Below are 15,686 nucleotides of genomic sequence, written 5' to 3' on the forward strand. Positions count from 1 at the left end.
AGAGACTCCTTCAAAAGACAGATGATAAAGTAGCCTATTACAGTCACACACACACACACACACACACACACACACACACACACACACACATACATAAACACATAAGAGACAATAATGTTTTCACTGTACTACTACTTGTACTGTGCAATGACAATAAGCTGAATCTGGTTTGCACATGTTGAGCCAAAAGCAAACATATGTGCACACTCTCACCCACACACAAGTTTGTGTTATCAATATCAACTGAAGCTCAGAGAGAAAGAAAGAAAGAAAGAAAGAAAGAAAGAAAGAAAGGAAACCACAGTAGGAGAGCAAGAGATGGTAAAACTGAAATAGAGCTGGAGATTTAGAGAGGAACGGCGAAACCAAAAAAAAAAGAAAAAGAGACGAGGAGCGGTTAAAGCAGTGGGAGGGAGGTGAAGAAGAGGAGGAGGAAGAGGAGGGAGATGAGGAGGAGGAGATAAGAAAAGTGAAAGTTAAACAGAGGCGCAGGGGTGCAGAGGGCTGATAGATCACTGCCATCTTCACGCGGTTGTTTCACAGCGAGTGACTCTGTGAGTGAGTGAGTGAGTGAGTGAGTGAGTGAGTGAGTGAGTGAGTGAGTGAGTGAGTGAGTGAGTGATCGGATCTCACTTCCCTCCTTTGTATGCAAATAAACATGTATGAGTTGTTGTTTTTAGCCAGTTTGACAGGTCTGCTGTCAATGTGTGTGTGTGTGTGTGTGTGTGTGAGAGCGAGAGAGAGACAGAAAGAAAGAGACAAAACAATGTCCCCCTCAGGATGAACTGTAATCTCCTTGGTAATTCACTGACTTTTCTTCTGCCGCCAACATCAGGTCGAAATTTTTAACTGTCCGATACTTTGGTTCATGACTGAATACCTGCAAAATGAGTCACTTTCCCATCAAATGCTGCACTTGACATTGAGTGCTAATTAGCAAATGTTGGCATGCTTACACGTTAACCTAACAAAGTGAACAAGGTAAACACTATACCTGCTTAGCATCAGCATGTTAGCATTGTATTGTATTATTGTAAGTTAGGCATTCCTGAGATATGGCAAACACAAGGCCAAACAAGAGTTTTGTCAAGTCACAGCGTCTTTGACCTCTGACTAACAAAATCGAATCAGCTCAACTGTGAGTCCAAGCGAATGTTTGTACCAGATTTGAACGAAATCCCTCAATAATAAATAAATCAAATTGATATTGCTGACATCAAAAATTGGGATTGACATGTTGAAAACGTTACGGTTTGTACCTTTAAAGTATATGAACAAGCGTGGATGTGCGCAATTGAATGACTGCATGTACAAGTGTGTGTGTGTGTGTGTGTGTGTGTGTGTGTGTGTGTCCCTACAAAAAATGAGACAGAGGCTGGTGGCAGATTAATGAAGCTGGGGAGTGAGGGAGCTAGCTGGATTAACAATCCATTGAGATTACCCTGACCCTATGGAAACACACACACACTCAAACACTAGCGCGCACACACACACACACACACACACACTCGCTCTCTCTCTCTGACTTCAAGGCTGTTACTTTTTATGCATTATTCCAGACACTGTTTTATTATAGTGTTGACCCGCCGCTGGCTGTAATTTATAGATGATGTGAAAATGTGTTGGATGAGATAAACTACTATCTCCAAGACAAACACCAAATATGATGTGACAAAGCAATTCCCCCTCCCTCTACACCTCCTTTCATCTCTCCCTCCCTGTCTCCATCTCCTCAACATCATTGTTCCACCTCTTTATCCCTTTACTTCTATTTGTCTTTCTCCCCTTGTCTCTATTACAGGCGATGTTGTTCATCCAATTTATTATTTTTTCATCTCTCTCTACTAACACTTTAGCCAACTACTAAAATGAGCTGAATTGATGAGTGATCATAACAACTCAGTTCTATAGGCGATGCAGTAGTTGACTGTATAAGTATGGCGTGCATAAACAGCGTAAAAAGAGGCGTTCAGTTCATCAGCTTTCACTTCGAGATGACTGAAAAGGTGTAAACAGTGAAGAAGGGGGGAATAAATAAATCAAAACCAGGATGTGTAGGCTATCAGTCAGCTGTTTATCAATTTTCACCCGGCAAAATCTGTGACAGGCCAAGTTCATTCATTCGGCCTGACATCACGTATTAGCCACTCTCTGATTGTGAGGGACTCGTATTTTGTTTAGTTTTGCTCTAATCAATCAGTAGGAAGTGATGTATCCCACCAATGTCATCTTTAATTGACACAGACGCTTTGATGGTTACTACATGAGGGAGCAGTTCATTTCACATGGATGCAGCTAGGTAATGTAGCTACTGGTTGTATGAAAAATGACATCCCAGTTTTAATTAAAAGCTCTAATTGGTCAACTGTTTCATCAGCCAGGTAAATAGTCGTCAATTAGCACAACACCAGAGCAGTAGGACTTAATTAAAGGCCCTGTCCACCCCTGTTTTGGTGAATGAGAACTCTGCTCGAAGCTATGTTGTGAATTATTAATTATTACTTGATTCTTTCAACTAATAAGAATATCAAAGGTGTAGTTGGTCCCATCCCAACAGTTAAAACAATGCTAACAGTACAGTTAGCAAGATGTCAATGCACATGGAGTCCACTGTTGTGAAATCACCTGTGAGGGTATACCATATGTGTGCTGAGGCTTCAAAGGAGCTATCTGTAAGTTTTGCTTTTGCTACATAGCTAACATTAGCACAAACAGCTGTTAGCTTGCTAGTCTTGCCAAGAGCTTCAGCCATCGTCGCTATTACAAGACAAGAGGTTACAATACGTCCTCTGAGCAGTGCTACTGACTCGCTATCGGAAAGTGACAAGACAGTTAACTGGTTAGCAAGCTAAAGAAGTGATACAAATAGAAGGAAAACAACAGCTCTTGGTGAGAAAAAGAATGAAGTCTGATGCTGAACTCACAATGTTTTTTATAGATCGGTAAGTAAACAGCTGTTAATGCTAACAATGTGTAGCTGAGTAATATTGCAAACTGGTTTGATCATAGAAGTAGTGGTGGTGCCAAATGATTGCATTCTGCAGATCTCAACATCTGGCCACATACCTAGGTTTCATACCTCTGAATTACTGCCTCCATCTTTGTGTCGTAAAAAAACTATTTGTAAGTTTTGCTATTGCAATCATGCAGGATGAGATCAATCATAGAAAAAGCCAAAAGACACCAATTTCCTACCCACAGCAGTATCAAAAGACCAGAATGCAATGCAGCCACAGATAACATCCATACAAATCTGTCTTCTGTAATGTTTGAAATGCAATAGCCTCAATTACGTTTTTGTAATCTGACCAGCCATGCTAAGCAAACAAAGAGACTGTTCTGTCTCCTCTCACTATATATATACACTGTAGTTTATCCAGGGCAGGCACTTGGGCGCCCAGAGAAGAGCTGGTCTCTAAATGTAGCCACACAGCCCTTGGGTTCATCCAGCCACAGGAGCAATCATCTGGTACAATTAGACTCGCGCCGACCCCGCCTTAATGAGCTTGTTAAACCTTCAGCTCGTTAGTCTGGCAATAGGGAGGAGGAGATGAGAATTGAGTTTTTTTTTTTTTTCCTCTCTCCCTGACGTTTAATGAAAGTGTATTTTTTTAAGTAGATGGCCCACTTCCTTGAGGGCCTGGAGTGAAGGATCATAGGAGGATATGCATGTATATTTATAGAAGAATGAGCAGAGGTTGTGCGTATATATCTGTGGAGGTCACTCCTGCTTTTTGGCTGTCACACAAAGCGGGATGTATTTGGGCATTAGCAAATCCCATGTTCTTATCTAGGTATTTGATTTCAAAACCTGCCTTCAAATCATGGACATTTTGCATGAATGTTAGTTAGATGAAAACATCAGAGGGTGCATTTCATAACACTACTTAAGATAAACCTGATTCATGCAATTAAATGGAGGTTATTTCTTGGTGAAAGCAGTTAAAACACTTGTATTACCACTTCGTTTTCCATTTCTTTGGCAAATTTCAAGCTGCACCAATTGATTGTTTGGCAACAATCAGTCCCTTTAACCCATCTGGCAGACATGAAGCGACAATTACTGTACTTTGCTTTTAGAAAAAGTTCCTGACAAAATTAAGTGCTCAGTTTTGCTCTCCACTAACTGTGGAAAATATCTGGCTCTTACGTTGCTAGATGCTTCACTTTTTTTTTTCACTGGCTACCTGCTAAATGTGTCTCTCTGCTGCTTGGTGATGGGCAGGTAGGGGAGAGTGGGTTTAATGGGTTCAGCTGAAAACACCTGTCTGCTGCTGCTGCTGGAAACAGGTCTGATGAGAGTAATAAGACTGAACCATATAATAAATGTGCTGTGAGACCAAAGGAGGCTACAAAGCTCTGTAGAGCTGCAGAGTTGGGTCATTATTCTCTGTGTGTTTTTCCCTTTTACATTAGAATCATGAATCAAATGATTAAGTGTTTCTTTGAAAATACAGTAGAGGAAGAGGAAGAAAGAAAGAAAGAGAAACAAACATTAAAACTTATGTAATCTGATGACATCAATTTCATCACCTTGCACTTTATATTCATTGTTCAAACTCAATGTGTAAACACATCCACTGACACTGCTGGTCTCGAATACACCTCCAGTATCAACCCTGCTGAATCTACAGTTACGTCGTCATAATGGCTCACATCCATATAATGAACCGTCTACTGCACAATTTCACTTCATAATACAGTGAAAGTAGTAGAGGTACGGTCATAATTCTTCCTGGTGAGGAGAAGTACTAAGTGAACCTGCATATCTGCTTTTTTTTTCCCAGGTAGGTCTTTATCTAAAATAGGATCTAATTTCTGCTTTAATGGCTCTCACTGCAAAAGAGGAAGAGCTGAGCCTCAGTCGATTCAGGACCTGCTTGATTTTTAATTTTCTAATTCTATGGGTGTTCGTCTCTCATTTTTACGCTCCATCTTTTCACCTCTCTAACATCCTGTCACCTTATTTTCTCTCCTTTCTCTGTTCCTGCGTCTTTAGTCTTTCTCTCCCCAATTTTTCACATCAGACAAACTACCCTCAAGCTTGTGTATCGTTAAAAGCTCATGTTCACGAAGAGCAGCCTGTCCCATTGACCTTGTTTGAAGCTCATAGCGCCACCGCCAACAATTACTCATCGCGCTGCGTGGGGCTAAGCCTGAGCTAATACTAAGTGGAGTGGAATGAAGTGTTGTAGCGTAAACGCTAACGCTTGCACCAGCTCTACTGTGACAAATGCCTGCGCTCTCCTCTTATCCATCAGGCTCAGACCAGCCATTGATCATTGTTTGTACAGAGTTTAACAGCCACTTTTCCTGTGCTGGAAAAACACACAGCAGGACATACACAAACACACAGAGGAGCGCTCATTTTTCCCAGAGAGAAAGAGCTAAAATAAATGGTGAGTAGGCTGGCAGCTTCGTGAGTAGAGTACACCAGTGTTTTACTTTTGTGTGGGAGAGAGGGGAGGCAGAGAGAGAGAGAGAGAGAGAGAGAGAGAGAGGACAGAGTAAAATGGAGTTGTTGCTCTTAGTTTGGCAATCAAGAGACCACTGGAGTGTGCGGGGAGCGATACGCTGTGTTTGTTGCAGTTTACTGTTTTCTGTGTAGAGCGAGAGGTTAGAAAAAGTTAAACACTTTTGCAAAAGGATAAAGCGCAAGAGTTCATGAGCTGCAGAAACACACACACATCACCTGCAGACATGTGCTCACATTACAGCTTGTACTCACTGGAGACAGAGTCACTTACAAAACTGAGCAAAGCTGCATCACACACACACACACACACACAAACACACACACAATCTTCCCTAAAATGAGCTTTACAAACTGCCAATACAGTATGAGCTAGAGTCTCATCATCGATTAATCTGATGGTTAATATCTCAATTAATCAGTTAATTGTTTCAGATTCTGCATCCTTCCTATTTTCATCACAACCACCAGAGAATCAAACTCTAAATCAAACTCTTATCAGGAGAAAAGCGAAAACATCTGTCCCATCGAGAGAAGCCTTCTGTGCCGTTCTTTCCTCTCCAGTTCGGACATAACTGATGCTATAGCAGCATCTACACTGATCTCTTTAGGAGCCGCCACTGTTGCAAACGAACAGTCACTTCTCGCCGTCGTCTCGCCACCTAATTCCTGTTAGCCACAAGCGAATAGCTTGGAGCTCGGCAAGATGGATTCTCACTTGTAAGAAATCCAGCTGCCTCGCAAGGTTACATGTTTGTGCTCTTGTACTTCTGTTTTTGTGAAGACCAATTTGAGTTTCAGACCTTAAGAGTGAGGACATTTTGGATGTTATTCACGCCTTCAATGGGCTGTTTGAAGGTGCAGGGTTTGGGGTCGGGGTTAAGTATTTACCTGCGATGATTAAAAATAGGTAGTTATGTCAAGAAGAATCCTCACAAGTATAGTACAAGTACAACCGTATGCGTGTGTGTGTTAAAAGGTGAGTCAAGGCTTGTGCTGACCACACAAAAAACACCTTTTATTGGCTCCTTGGAGAGTTTAATTGGCAGGTCATTACCACTTCAACCTTTGACCTCACTGTATTCCCTCTCCTGGATCTGAACCACACGGGCTAGAAAACCTCGCAGAGACACACAAACTGTTTCTTTTTTCCTTTTATTAAGGAGAGGAGCGTGTGAATGGAATAAAAATGAGAGGATGCGAAGGAGGAGGAGGGAGAGAGGGATGAGAGATGGTCACAACCTTGGACAGACGCAGAGGGAGAGGGAGAGGGAGAGGAAAGGGAAACAAGGACAAACTTAAGAGTTGTTTAAGGGGAGGGAGGGGTGGGGAAAGGAGGAGAAGGGGGGGAGCAAGGAGGGAGAGGGAGGATAATATGAAAGGAGAGATGGATACAGAAATTATTAAAGGAAGTGAAGCGAAGCAGGAACTATTGATGAGGTCAACGGGGTCACGGGCAAGAGGGAGGAGGAAAGGTGTGGCACAGAATGTGACGAATGAAGTCGTGCTTATTGATTTGTCCCATGAGTTTGTGTGTATTGTTTCTTTTTCGTGAGTTTTAAAGTACCGACAAAATAATGCAGTGTCGTGGACAGTGTGTGTGTGTGTGTGTGTGTGTGTGTCATGACATGCTGTCACACACCCAGGGTGCTGACACGTATTTCTCGGGATGATGTAGTGCAATCTGCATGGTTTTTCACTAGGAAGTTGTTTCTCTGTGGGTCGCCATGGTGATTGTAACCAAAGCAACAACAACAACAACAACAACAACAACAAAAAAAAAAATTGAACTACACATACCTCCGCCCTGGGGGAGGAGAAGAGGTCCATCTTTGGTTTGACTGTCTTCCTAAAAGACAAACAGAGACAAGATTTCTCGTTTAAGTGAACATTGTCTGCAGGTGTGACGGACGCATTAATCCCTTGAAGCAACATAAATTGGACAATTTAAGGCTTTTAGATGTCTGAAATTTTTTCTGTAAATTATAGCTCCTGTCAGAGTTAATCTGTGTATTTTAGTCATGCTAGCAAGGGCTGAGGAGATGCTAATGTCAGTCTGTCAGTCAGTCCATAACTTTGATCCAGAAAACACAATCTTTCCCTAATCTCAACCAACAACGCTCTTGTTGCCTAAACTCAACCACAGACAGGAGGGTGTGTGTGAGCCGCAGCTTCTGGTGTGACGGTTTGTAGCAGTGGCACTTTGTACGATGTGAAACCTTCTCCTGGCGACTGCTATCAAAAAATGTAGCGCTTCATCCATTAAAAAAAAAAAACCTTGTCTCAGAGCATAAATACATTGCCACCACAGTTTAATTTGGGAAACAGTTTCGTTGTATATGAACGTAAATTATAGAAGACAGGGTTGTTATGAGATACTATACTTAAGTTTAATCAGTGTTATTTTTCTAATGCACGAACACAAAATACACACAAAAAAATGTAAGATCCCTTTGTAAAAAGTATGGAATAATAAAACTCTTAATAGCAAGAAAAAACAGACAGAAGTTCAAAGTTTAGAGGAAACACTTGTGTTGACTGTAACGTATTGTACCTATGAGACAAAATGCAACTGGTTTTCTAGGACAATGAGAGAATCAAATGTGAAGCAACATTCGAAAGAGGAAATAGCAAAGTTTTTTGTACAATTCATATGCCAAAAAACTGATCATATGTCCGTATAAATAAAGGCAGGCTTGATGCAAGAGCAGAGGAAGTAATGAGATTCTCCCTTTGCATCATTTCCTGTTAAGAGAGTCCTCTTTTACCACATCTCCTACTGATGTAACCTGACCACAGAGGAATGGGCCAATCAGATGCCCCAGTGGCCGTTATGAACGAGGAAGTAGACCGTAAAAAAGTCTCTGTGGATTTCTCTCTGCCAAATTTATGTAACCTCACCTCCACCACTTTCCTCGCTACTTAGCTCCATCCTTTTACGACTGCGACAGAGAGAGTGTAAGGATAAGACAGGAGGAGTCCAGGCAGCAGCGCTTCTTTCCCAAACCGGGGCATCATAACTCAGGACAGCCTCGCTTTGATTTGATGTAAAATATTTATGTCTTGTTGCACAGCTGTATCACCTGTCACTGGGATAGAGGGTAATGGTTCTGTATTTTAGGCCCCGGTTTTACTATGACAAACACAAGATAGATGTCAACTCTCTCTCTCATTGATCCATCCTTCATCTAAGTTTTCATGAATGCATGTATCGAAAATATCTGCAAATGAATATGTATTGACTTATTGAAATAGATATAATACTTTCTCTGGCTTTATATCCATCATTATATTCAGTGCATCCACTTAGTTTCCAGGCCAGTGATGCTCTCATTCATCAAACACATGGTTTGACTGTATCTAAAAATATAAATCTTCTACACCTATTTCAAAAGTATATCTGACATAGGTTACTTGTTCTGATAAAAGACTTACGGAGCGTTGTGTTAGTTGCATTCACTTGCATTACCTGATTGGAATCAGCCACTTTATTCATGCCTAAGCAGTGGCTCATTCATTGGCTGCTTGGTTACCAGCTGACTAATGAAGTCCAATCATATTCATGCAGGTTTACAGTCATTATAAACTGACGCCTTCATGCCGATGTAGTTTACTGCAGCAGGAACTTCCACCACTTTTAAGCTCAGCTTTGTGAATGAGAGCTGATGCTGATAGATGTGTTTGTTTTGGGGGATTACTTCTCCCAGTAGAGTGCAGAGCCTTTTCCAAACATAATCTAACTGTACAATCATTTGCTATACAAACCCTGTCATTAAAATACTTGATGAAGCTACGTGCTACTCGCTCATTGCCCCCTCAGAAAAGCATTAAACCACTTTAAAACCCTCATAAATATGGTGAATTTTGAGCAATGTCCTGGTCATGAGCTGGAGGATGGAGGGGACGAGGACGGGAGAGCTTGGAACTGGGAAGAATCCGGATGAGTGGGAGTCAAGGTGAACGAGCTTTGGCTTTGTTCATGCAGAGCACCGCTTCTGTCAGGATGATGGACTGTAGGTCTCTCTTATATAACCAATCAAACACATTTTCAAGTGAGATGGTAATTGTTGCTTAAACATTTCTCCGAGTGTCCTTGTGTTTGAAGACATCCAGATGTTCATGTGTTCGGTGTTTCAGCAGCTCACTTGTCCTTCAAAAGCTTCCTGTCAAAGTGCTCTTGAGCAAAATGCTAACCTCCAGTACTTATTCTCACTCACACACACGTCTGTTTGGATTGACAGCTGGGAAGTCGATTATGAAGTAAAATGCATGTATTATAGATTAGCTGTATCATAAAATTACAGTAATTTATGAGTCAGTGATCATTGAGTCAAAAGTTAAAACCACATTTTCGACAACGTCAACACAGCTAACATTTTAACATGTTGCTAATTCGTATGTGTGTGCTTATGTGGGGTTTTCTTCCAGAACTTCCAGGTTTTATGTTTTTCAGGGGAAATTCCTTCACGTCCTTTCCCTCTTTCCATCGGCCTTCACATCCACACAAAACCTGCACCCCATCTGCTCCATCTACCTTCACATTGAAACATAATTATTTCAGAGAAAAACTGCTCTAAAAAGGCTAATGGCCCGAGATTGATCCTAATCATGGTCACTTCTGAACAATAAAGGAGGCAGTTTCCCCTCTTAGTGATCAAAATGTTTCACAGACTAAGGTCAAATTTGAAGGCCTGAGCTTCTTTCACTAAGACCCTTCATGATTTATTATTCAGAAAGAGATTTATGCAAATTAACTTGTGGTACAAACAACCTGCTTCTTCATTAATAGCAGGTACTTCAGCTTCAAACCCAATTCACCAAGGCTGTCACCTCTGCACCCTCCAACACTTTGTATAATTGGAGTATTGTCTCTTCTGATAAGAAGCTCTGATTAAAAAAAAGAAAAAACCATTGGCTGTCGAGGCGTCTCACAGTCACAGTTTACGGATTCATGTCACATCTGGAGTTCAGCTAGCTGTTTAGCATTACCACCAGTCAGCCTCCGTTTTGCACTTGTGAGCAAGATGCGCTTACACTTTTCGGGTAGGTGGGCGGAGACGCCTGAGGGCTCGCGGTAGGTGCTGGCTGTCTTGCTCCGTCTGGTAGAAAAACATCCTGAGAGCCTCATCGAGCAGGAACCATGTTGGCAGACCCAGCAACCTCTGGGAGAGGAGAGAGAGAGAGAGAGAGAGGGAGAATGAGGCAACAGAGCTGGAAAGGGGTTGGATCACAAGGAAGGGAGGGACGGACGGAGTCAAAAGGGATGGGATGAAAGATGCAGATGAAGATGTGTGAGAAAGGTGGAGATGAAGGACAGATGGGAGAAAGGGTAGATCAGGGTGGACGGGTAGAGGTAAGCGGAGATACAAGAGAGGTGTAAGGAGAGTGGGAGTTTGATGGAAGAGGAGAAGGAGAAGTCGGGCGGTGGGAGATTTGAGCGAGCTGGGTGGAAGGAGTGGATGAAAAGAGAGGAGATGAAGCGAGAAAGATTACAAGTGCAAGGCGAGCGAAGGCGAGAGAGTGTGGCAAAGTGAGAATCACGTAGGTTGCAGCAAAAGAGAGTAAAGCAGAAAAGAGAAGTGAGTGAGTGGGAGAAAGAGAACCTGATCGTGTTTTTAGCGATGGAGCAACGCTGAAACATGTCAAAAGTCCCACAACTACAGTCAGTCAGACGTGATGTGGGCACAGGGCAGAGCAAAGAGAAGAGAGCAGCAACGCCTACGTGTTGAGCTCGATCGGCAAACTACTGCTGAAATATCCGAGTCAGTGCTTATCCACCTACAGCATCATTCAGCCCACCAAGTTGTAGGCTACTGCACACTGCAGAAGATGCCGAGCATGCCAACAATTCTTTCCTTTGTGCAAAATTGAAGTCTGCACTGTGCACAAAATGAAAGGTGATTACCTTCATGTACGTGCTGAGTTCAGGGATTCTGCTTTCTGCAATCTCCTGCTTGTTGCCGATGAAGACTTTTCCTAAAGAGAGACATGTTCACAAAGAAGAAGACAAAAAAAGCGCAGGGATGAAATCACTGAGTCAGTCAAGAGTTTTAATCAATGTATAATGTATAATCAAGGCCTACATCATTTCCCACACATAAACATAAATATTTGCAGAAGAAAAACATGCAGAATGTGTAAACCTCGCACATACTGCACTTAGGACCAGGCGAACAGACGTTTTCTCTAGAGCCAGCTCAGTGTCTTGTGGTAAAAATCAAAGCAGAAAATGAGTCAGTTTTTGCAGTTTACACACCAAGAAAATGTAAAGATGACCTGTGGAGTTTTTGACACTTGCACAGGGACACACATGCACGAGGGCGATGCAATATACGTTCTACTCAGCTGATTGACGGAGTCGGTAATGCACCGAGAAGCTTAGCAATGTGGCAACAAAGGGAATGATGAACAACTCCGTTGGCGAGCAAAAACATGGTGCGCACAATTTTCAAATATTAAAGAAGAAAATCTTCTCTGCAAACGCCTAACGAGGAAAGAAAAGTCTGCGACACATTTGTTAGCCTTCAAGAATATACACAATACGTTTGTTTTTACAGAAAAACTCCACAGGTCACCTTTAAATCATTTTAAATCAACTTTATTTTTATGACTTGTTTGTTCATTTTTATTCCTTATTTCTTTTTCTTGTTACTTTCTTTTGCTTTTGTTGTTCTCCAACAGTTTGGCCATTTCCCTGGGTATTTATTCCAGATCTAAGCTAAACATTGTCCTCAGGTACACGTGTGACGACTTAATGAATTACTGACACTGTATTTGGTGTAAATACTACAGCAGTGACTGTGTTAACGCCCATGCAAGTGAATTTTTTTGAGTGAGATTTTAAAACAGAACCATATGCAGCGTTTTGTAAATCTGATGAGAAGAGTATGGATGTAAACTTCAAGTCTTGCATCTCCACATTTATGCATCTGGCCCCCGGCGTCGGTTCACTTGTTCAATTTCTGCAAAACCACGATGTATCACAGCAGAATGTGTAGGTATTGGCATATTTTAAGCAGAAGTTACATTTATTTTTTTCCCCCTAACTAGACAAATACTCCTTCAGGATGGTTCCTGAAACATATCGTATTACCCTTCATCCTCGATATCACACCAAGTCCCTGATGAGGCACAGCACAGATTTCTCGGGCTCTAAATCAGGGCCCTCAACAGTTCATCCAAAGCCGTCTAACAGTGCTGTTAAATCAGATTTAGCACAGTCTTAATGACCCTCAGCCACAATATTCAGCCCTCTCTCTTCCCTCAATTTCTCTCACCTCATTCACTCTTGAGCACGATAACTCACTCAATCACTCGCAGACACAAATTCACTCCTTTACTCGCTTACTGATGAATCATTCACTCACCTCTCCGTCTCCTGGGGCCTCACTGAATAAATGTTCTTTTGACCTTGGATCTAATAGTTTCTATTTTTGTTTTATATTGAAAGATCTGTGATGAATTTAGCCCACACAATGTTCGTGTGACTGAAGAAAAGACGTAATCAGATAAAGAAAACACTAAATAGAAAGATGGAAATTTGCAATAAAAACAACAACAAAAAAAGAGGAAGAAACAAATGTGTGATTCTGTTATTAAAATATTCTCCATCATGTAGCTCTCATTAATCAAAACTGCTCAAATTTGACCAAACAGACCTACATCCTTTTCAATTATTTTTTTTTCTTCTGCTCCTACTCATCACCCCATCCTCCCCTCGGTCTTCCTCCTCCCTCCCGTCTTTCTTATTCCCCTTCCATCCTGATGAGATCTGGCAGTGCAATTAAACCCATCAGATCTAATATTATCCAGCAGACTCCCTCAGTGGCAGATGCTAAATCAGAGTTTGTTGGAAAGTAGAACTTTCCCAATATAGCAAGTGACAATGAGAGATACGGCCTTAAATCAGATGAAGAATTTATGTTAACGATTTCACAATAAAGTATCACTAATATCACAGTTTTCATGTATTTCTCTCTTTTTTTTAGTTTTAGTTTAGGCATTAGCTGGATATCAATTTCACTCACATGTCAGCAACAATATTTACTCAAGCATCAACGGCAATAATTTGGAAGATTTTAAGTAAATTCATTGGTAAACTATGATATAACCTGTAAACTATTGTTGGTTTGTTTTTGCCATGACAGATACATAGATACATTTTGATGTGGACAAACAGCTCAAAATCTTTTAATACTTGCTTTACATTTGATTTTGACCTTCACTTTCAAATGCACTTCCACTGACAGTGGCTCACACACACACACATCCGCTCTGCAGTGACTCTAAGCAGGTTAAAGCCATGCCAAAGAAAAAAGAATCATTTGTACTGCCCCACCCCCCACCCCCCTCCACTGCCTGGCACACAGCAAATACAGTAAACATCAAAGGCAGGAGGAGACACTTAGGGCAGGCCAGACAGGAGCAGAGGAAAGAGTGAAGCCATCAGAGAACAGCAGAGGCCTTGTGTTAATGGATCGGATCGGATCCAGCTCTGGCAGCCAGAAGCAACAGCCACAGGTGCACCATGAAGATAAGACAGACGAGGCTCCTCTGAAAATGTAACTCTAGAAAGATCAGTAATACTGTCCACTGGCTGCTAACGTCGGCTTAATGAATCACAAGGTTCATGAGGAGAATTTGGTGATTCCCTGTTTTCCCGGTTTTCCTCCAGAGCCGCCTGCAGATCAGTGAGTAACATCTACTGTACAGACTGTCTGGCAAACATTATGATAACTATAATAACTTAAATGAATTAATGCAGAGATGCAGAAATTAACTTATAAATGTGTCTTTAAACCTTTAAACCAAATATACGTTTCATTTGTTAAACAGGAGTCAAACGTTGACAGCTAAACTAAACTAAAGCCGTGAGTCAGGAGAGAAAGAGAAATACATCTCGCTGTGACTTGAGTGTGATTACAGTGCAGTTTGATTCTCCATTTATACGTAATCTACACACACACACACACACACACACACACACACACACACACACGCACGCACACACACACACACACAGACCTCGCTCTCTGTCCTCATCTCTCCCAAACCAATGGCCCGAGCCACCCCATTCAATTTATTGGTGATGTTGGTTTCCAGCCTCCGATAATCGATACGGACACTGACGGCGGCTCCCAGACAGACGGACTTATGGGAAAACAATGAGCTGCAGAATAAAACTGGAGCCACCGAGCAGATGAGGACAAGAGGACAAACACAGACACACAGCAGCACGGCCAATGATTGTGGTCGGTCCAGACGCTTCCTCCCGCCGCTTAATCTCCTTTAACAACAGCTCATTTGAATGGACCAATGACTTCTCTTCCCTGGACCTTAGACTATTAAAGATCCAGACATGCTCCGTTGGTTTTATTTCCTCATTGTCTCTTTCTCATTCTTATTTCTCCTTATGCAACTCGACTCTTTGTCTTTGTCATCTTACAACTTTATACCACACGGATGTTTCCACTGGCTTTAGCAGCCAACAGGAAGTGAGAAACTTTACCTTTGGGTGTCAGCGTTTGATGTGATCTAGTTTTACGGTCCTTGGATTTGAATGATTACGCTTCGAAGAAAAGAAAGACTGCACCACTCTCTCATCGAATTTCCTTGTCTTTCCAATCTCAGGCATCCCTGTGCGGATCAGAGTCATTAGAGACCGAGTGTGACCGAGTTGATCATTAAGTCAAGGCGTGAATAGAAAGTGAAACACAGCAAAACACTGGAGTCATCTGATGAGGCTTTCATTAATGTTGGACGGGCCCCTGTAGTGTTGGAAATACTTCACTCTGTAAGCATGGTTTGTGACCAAGTCGAACTATGTCAGCTTCACAAAAGAAATAACCCAATCAAACTATCATGTTGTTTCGCACATATCTTGAGCTGTACACCGACTGAGAAGGAATCACCAGCAGCAATTCAAGCTTCTATTGTATATTCTCCAAATCATAATAAAACTTATCGGTGGACTTCACAGGGTAAAGTCAAGGGAGAAAAACTCGCCTTTTAACAGGAAGAAACCTCCCAACAGAAGGGGTTCAGGGCTTCAGCAACAAGCATCTTGCATAGCGAAGGCAGCAGAGGGTAAAGATAGAACCTGCCAAGCTGAGCGATAGAGGCTCCTGCAGAGGAAGATTTCCACGGGAACACTAGGATATATAATCTCCGCTCCCTAAAATCAAAATCACGCGCCCGCAGAGATCAGGGCCCG

General features: G+C 41.9%; 2 protein-coding genes across 2 annotated transcripts in view; one reads left to right on the forward strand and one right to left on the reverse strand.

Annotated features, from left to right (window-relative positions):
• The window catches only part of ncf4 (neutrophil cytosolic factor 4), a 29,610-nt gene that overhangs the window by 8,456 nt on the left and 5,468 nt on the right, over positions 1-15,686 (reverse strand). Inside the window, exons 4-6 of the mRNA XM_022738120.1 lie at positions 11,379-11,449; positions 10,508-10,635; positions 7,274-7,322 (exon numbers count right to left, since the gene is read on the reverse strand). Coding sequence (XP_022593841.1) covers positions 7,274-7,322; positions 10,508-10,635; positions 11,379-11,449 — 248 coding nt within the window. The remainder of the gene's footprint in view (positions 1-7,273; positions 7,323-10,507; positions 10,636-11,378; positions 11,450-15,686) is intronic.
• LOC111216572 (parvalbumin-7-like) overlaps positions 2,643-15,686 on the forward strand; it is a 33,612-nt gene continuing 20,568 nt past the window's right edge. The window contains exon 1 of the mRNA XM_022738121.1: positions 2,643-2,672. The gene's annotated coding sequence lies outside the window, so the exon portion shown is untranslated. The remainder of the gene's footprint in view (positions 2,673-15,686) is intronic.

Source organism: Seriola dumerili, unplaced genomic scaffold, assembly GCF_002260705.1.
Source record: "Seriola dumerili isolate Sdu_G_001 unplaced genomic scaffold, Sdu_1.0 BDQW01000035.1, whole genome shotgun sequence".
In the NCBI taxonomy this organism is placed as follows: domain Eukaryota; kingdom Metazoa; phylum Chordata; class Actinopteri; order Carangiformes; family Carangidae; genus Seriola; species Seriola dumerili.